At 37.2% G+C, this 6,000-nt stretch overlaps 1 protein-coding gene across 7 annotated transcripts in view; it reads right to left on the bottom strand.

The window, feature by feature from the left end:
- Positions 1–2,238: 2,238 nt before the first annotated feature.
- Positions 2,239–6,000, bottom strand: part of RPS6KC1 (ribosomal protein S6 kinase C1) — a 94,911-nt gene continuing 91,149 nt past the window's right edge. For all 7 annotated transcript variants that reach the window (XM_087963742.1, XM_026682809.2, XM_087963751.1 and 4 more), the window contains one exon: positions 2,239–4,367. In XM_087963742.1, coding sequence (XP_087819868.1) covers positions 4,257–4,367 — 111 coding nt within the window. In that variant the 3' untranslated portion in view covers positions 2,239–4,256. The remainder of the gene's footprint in view (positions 4,368–6,000) is intronic.

Raw genomic sequence — 6,000 nt, 5'->3', positions numbered from 1 at the left:
CATGCATTTTTCCATTCTCTTCTTCCAAATGCTAATGGAAGATTCCTGCTCAGTCTTAGGTTTTTCTTGATTGCATCCTAGGTTTTTCTTCCAAATATTTTGAGTAGTTATGCAAGAAAATAAGCCACCCAGAGGCATTGACTGTGAGCTGGGTGGCTATAGAAATTGAATGAATGAATGAATGAATGAATGAATGAGCTAGCTAACTAGCTAGCTAACTAACTTTAGGTTAGGGGTGGGGGCATCTCTCAACTGAGTCCCAAAACTCAAACATACATATTTTTTTTAAAGATCATTGAAATTTGTAAGGTGCAGTAAGCTTTGACGATGTAGTTAGATCACTCGTAAATCCCACTAGTGAGTTACCAGCTGAGACCACCATGAAGACAGACATTGGGTAATATCTGAGGCTAAGAAATGGGCCTCTGTTTATGCAATGAAAGTTCCATCCCTTTCCACCCTTATTTCTCTCCCTTTGTTCCATGGGTACCCCATCTTCCAGAGCAGGTTTCAGGATTAAGCAAAGACACATCAATTTCCCCAGCACGTAGCACATCTTTGGATATGGTGCTATTTTCCCCTCTGCTGCCTTAATCATTTGTTTTCATTCATTTATTCTTTTTCCACAGGGAGGGGGGGGAAATTGTTACCTGATTCAGAACTGACACAGTAATCTTAAAAAATGCTGCTAGAAGGATATCAACCAATCAAGAGGCAGCAGCGCAGCCAACCAGCCCAGAACACCAGCCCCTCCCCCAGTATTTATAGAGATGGCAGCTCCGATCACACACTGCTTGCACTGGCACGAAGCCGAAAGTACCAGCCTGAGGATGGCGAGTGGGACCTCGCCAAAACGTCGCCAAGATACTCTTAATCTTACACGGGAAAAGACCCGAACACACCTAGACACACACACACACACATATATATTATACTAAATATATTATATTAATTATATTATTTTTAAAAATGTATAGATGAAATCCGGGCAAAAGCAAACCAAAGGCCCACTCCTTCTACTTGCTTTGGGACTGCAATTCCCAACCTCCTGCTGGAGAGAAGACTATCCTAGAAAGACTCAAAATTCCAACAATAAAGAATGACTAAAGGTTCACGGTCACAACTGGAAGTTTTCTTCTCTTCCAAAACCATCACATGGCCACTGCTGGAAGGAAGCTCTGCATTTCTCTCAGCTTCAGAAATTTCCTCACCTCTCAGCACAGGAAGTTGTTGTTGCAGCTCACCTGAGGGAGTTCCTGTTATGTAGCAGTGGAAGAGTTTTGTTCAAATGAAGTTTTGGAGAATGATGTAATATCAGATAGCCCTCCATAATAGTAATTCTTTTGGTGACCTGGTTACAGCCTACGGTGTTATTACAGTCTCGTGGTTTGTGTTTTTATCACAAGGGGTGGAGGTAGGGGAAATCAGGAGCAGGATAATTTCAAAAGGAACAAAACAGAGCTTCCAGATTTCCTTTGGATCAATGAAGTCTTTTCCTTTTTCCACTTTATAGTAGCACCAGTTCTAGCTTCCAACAGATGCAGCCTGTCAGATGCACATAGGGAATGGCCTGTAAAAATCTTAACTTCCAGTGTGAACTAGGATAAATAGCAGGAATTACTAAAAAGCCTAAATATTTCTTTACCAAAGAAATTTACCCTTTGGTCTCCAAATAAAACTAAAGGAAACAAATAGACAAGAGTCTGTACTATACAATAATGTATAGGCACCATGTAATTGATCAGATTGTGTACATTTACACAGATAAAAGAATACTGCTGTTCATAATTCAGATCATCTGATTCTTTTTGCTATATGTCCCATTAGGGAATTGCCAACTTGATCAATATTCCTGGAAATGGTTTAATTCTTCTTAATTGGGGACTTTGCCTTCATTGTAAACAAAAAGCTCTTCATTTCTACTGTTGAAGAGTAAAAATTTCACTCCTTCCTCCTGTAATCCTGAAACAGCAGTCCCCAAATTTCTTGGGAGATAACCCATGTTAAGCTCCCTGGGAAGTATTTCAGAGCCATGTAGACTGTTCATAAGAGATAACAAGTGAGAAAGGCATAGCATCAGGTGCAAATAGAGGGAAGGGTTGCCAGTGTTAGGATGAATTTAAGGAAGTAACAAGGCACATGTTTGTATGGTATTTTAATATATGCTTTTAGAGCTTAATATCTTAATGAGTCATCCTAAAGTAGTTATTACAGATTTTTACATGTACTAACACAATGACCTTTTAAAAGAGCGAGCCTTTATTTAAATTAATATTAACTTTAGGTTGTCTTATTCTCAATTTGACAAAATTATCAACAGATTAAAGACAAACTGCCAAATCACAATTACTCCAATTATATCAGAAGTCAGCAGTCTTCTGAAGCAGCTTTTTGGCAAATATATTAAGAAAACAATATTCATGAAAAGCACAAGAAATCCCTTGTAGACATCTCATCTATCCCTTTTCAGTTGGGCTTGTTCATGGCACATACAATGGAATTCCAATTGTGAAACACCAGTGCGTGTAAAAGGTTTCCAAATATTCTTTCTGATAGAGCACTTTAATATAAAAGTCCAAATTTTCTCAGAACAGTTGTTTGAAGACTCTCCTCCTTAGGAGGGATTCACATTGATAAAACACATAAAATAATGTTTCTAAACGAAGAAACAAAGTTGTAACAAAATTTAGAAGCTAAAACACTTTTAGAATTCACCCAGGCAAATAAAAACACATGTACATGTAAGTGGAATTCTACAAACTTGAACATTTTCCATGTAAGCAAAAAGAAAAAAAAACTACCATAAAAATATTAGAGTTATATGAAAGCATGAATTACCATACAATAAATGCTAGCTTTCCGTACATCCATATATTTTTCTGCCTTATATTTTCTTGATCCATTTAAATTACTAATAGTTATCTAGATGAGAGATTTTTTGATCTTGTAGTGATTTAAAACTTGAGGTTAAAATTAGTGCTTTAAAACAAACATTGCATTGCAACCAACAAGCACAAAATAGCAATAGCTAGATTACATTTTCCCATCCTTTAAGAGATGACACTTAACCATTTTGGAATTACATTGCATGATACTAGCTTTCATTCTCCTGCCATCCCCCTCTCCAAATTAGACATATTAAATGTCAAGTTTTGCAGAAGCACCATAATATTTTATTTAGCATATGTTATTGATAAGTTATTTTTCCCCCTGTTCTCCAGTCTACTTAAATTCAACTGTGCCAAGGCTACCGAAGGATAAAAAAGGGGATTCTATGAGGGGTGGGATTCACATTTTTTAACAACCAGTTCTGTGGGCGTGGCTTAGTTGCTGGGCATGGCTTGGTGGTCATGTGACTGGCTGGGCATGGCCAACTCAATATCACTCACATTGAGGCACGCATCTCCTCGCCTGGCCTCTCATGACTGTGGGGATGCTGCAACAGTTGTAAGTGTGAAAAACAGTCATAAGTCACTTTTTTCAGTGCCATTGTAACTTTGAATGGTCACTCCACACAAGCAAAGTACCAGCAAAGAAGGGGGGAAAAACTCCACAGAAGTTCCAGAGACTGGAAGTCTAGTCCTGCCAAGAATGTCATAAGGGTTAACAGAGGCAGTTTCTGTAAGCAACACCAGAATATTTCCTTCCTGCCTCCCTTACAGGATTAGGCCAGTAATTTCTTCTAACAACCAGTTCTCTGAACTGCTTAGAATGTTAACAACTGGTTCTAGCGAATAGGTGCGAACTGGTAGAATCCCACCCCTGGGTTCTATTCAACTGGCATACTCAATAGATATTGGAATGTACAAGAGAAATTCCACAACTCATCATCATTTAAAATAAAACCAAATACAAGGAGTCCATTCTTATTTGCATAATCCCCCACCAACACCAGGGCTAGATGTGACTTCAGTCACAAGGCAACTGCCAAAAACGGTGCCAAATCTTTTCCATCCCATGATTTGCAATGGGGGTAAGGATATACGTGACATGCAATGGCAAACGCTTGTAATGCCCTGCAATTAGCGCTACACATGATTCCAACACAAAAGAAGAATTGAAGTCAGTCCCTAGCAGTGTGAACTACACCTTTCTTTTGTCCAATCAAGTTTAAACATTTCAGATGGTGTTTGGATTCCAATTTCCAATTTATTCATCCTGGTCTGGAAACATCTAAAATCTTCATAATGGCAGCAAGCCAAGAACATTGTCTGTTGGAAGTCTGCAGCCTAAGCATAGACATCTTGTACAGTTTTTTAGTTAGATAATTCGGTCCAATCAATGGTGGCAAAAAACGGGTGTGCTTTGATGTCTTCAACTCCAGCAATTCCAGCACCAAGACGTTCCACAGAATTGAATTGCAAAAGCTGAAAAGAAAAGAACACACCAATCAACCCAAGCTTGTCTGGTTATAGCTCATCAGCATAGAGGATTGCATCCTCTGGAATTAATGCCTACATTTCAATAATATTTATAATAAATTTAATTTTTCCCCAATATGGCTATTAAAAAATACTAGCACATTAAAAAAATCAGGATCAGGATAGTCTCCTCTCATAGTTACAGTGCTAGTTTTATCATATAGTTGGCCATCCTCTTTCCCCTAAGACATTTATCGTTAGTACATTATTGTTGCAATATAATAGCCTGTTTGTTGGAACCTGTTTTTACATATCAATTACTTTGGAGGATGATTTTGATATATTTTAGAACATCTTCTCTTCCATCTTTCACAGCAATTCTGAAATTACTAATCTTAGAACTAATTACCTCACCTGCCATTATGTGGAGAACATGTAGTGAACAAAGCAGCATGTGATCAACCATATTGAAATGGTTTCCATGCTACTGATCAACTTAAGTATCTGTGTGTTTTTTGAGACTGAAAGACAAAAAAATAAAATAAAATTTTGTACTGTTAACTTCTATTTCTTCAAAACTGGTTCTCTTTTAGAGCCTTTATAAATAAGTAACAAATGTAGCCTGATAATCTGGTTGATTTCCCTTGCTTATGTGAGGGTAAGCAATACCAGCGCTATAGAACAGGGTAAATTATCAGAATTGTACAACAAACATGACTAATAATCTTTGAAACATCTGGCAGAGGTCAAGACAGTAAACTGAAGCAACTGATTCTAATATTGAAATGTAATTGGATTTATTTATTTCACTCTCAGAGCAATCTTTTCCTAAAGAACTCAACAAAGCCTATGTATTGCTCCAAATGCCCTCACCTAGGAAACATACATAGTTTAAGGCAATTACCTCCCTGATAACTACTATATATAGGAAGTAATGGAGATGTCTGCATACATTTTATAGGAAGGTAAATGCTCTTTCCTGTAAAGAAATCCACACAAATTCTGTTCTCTTCTTCTATGACAGGTTATTATTCCTTTTATTTATTTTTTCAAAAACCCTGTAAAAATATTTTAAAAGATCAACGTCCAATCACCAATTTTCTTTTATCAATATCATATTCATACAAAACACTATCAGTTCTTCTAATATGTCAAGCTTATTCTTTACTGAACCCTTTCCTAACCTGTCAAATGGACATATTGATGTAAGAAAGTTCTAGATTCATAAAGCATGTCTTCTGAAGAATCACCTAACCTAAGTATAATCTGATCAGTCTGAATCTTCAGATTCATAAACTGAAGACCTTGCAGTTTGCAACCAGAATTAGCTGATGAGAGCTAAATCAGCTCATTAAGAATGTAGTCAAAGTCCCAAGGCCAGCAACATGTTGCAAATTAAGAGACAGCAGAGGAAGTCAAGTGTTCTGCTTGAAAGAAAGAAACACTGACCATTAGTCAAACTGAGAGATAGTTTCTAGAGATGGCTATTTTGAGGCAAACCTATCTCCTACCTGTGACTCCGATTGTATGTTCTTGTTGGATTGTCATTTTAGACCAGAAAAAGATTATACTTGAATCTTCCTGAACTTGAGCTATCTCTCTGGATTCTTTTGTAAGCTCTTGTGAATATTTTCTACAC

This window comes from Notechis scutatus, chromosome 1 (genome assembly GCF_049901735.1).
Source record: "Notechis scutatus isolate UNSWTSFEM ecotype Mainland chromosome 1, rNotScu1.2, whole genome shotgun sequence".
In the NCBI taxonomy this organism is placed as follows: domain Eukaryota; kingdom Metazoa; phylum Chordata; class Lepidosauria; order Squamata; family Elapidae; genus Notechis; species Notechis scutatus.
This window is presented reverse-complemented; position numbering and strand designations above follow the sequence as displayed.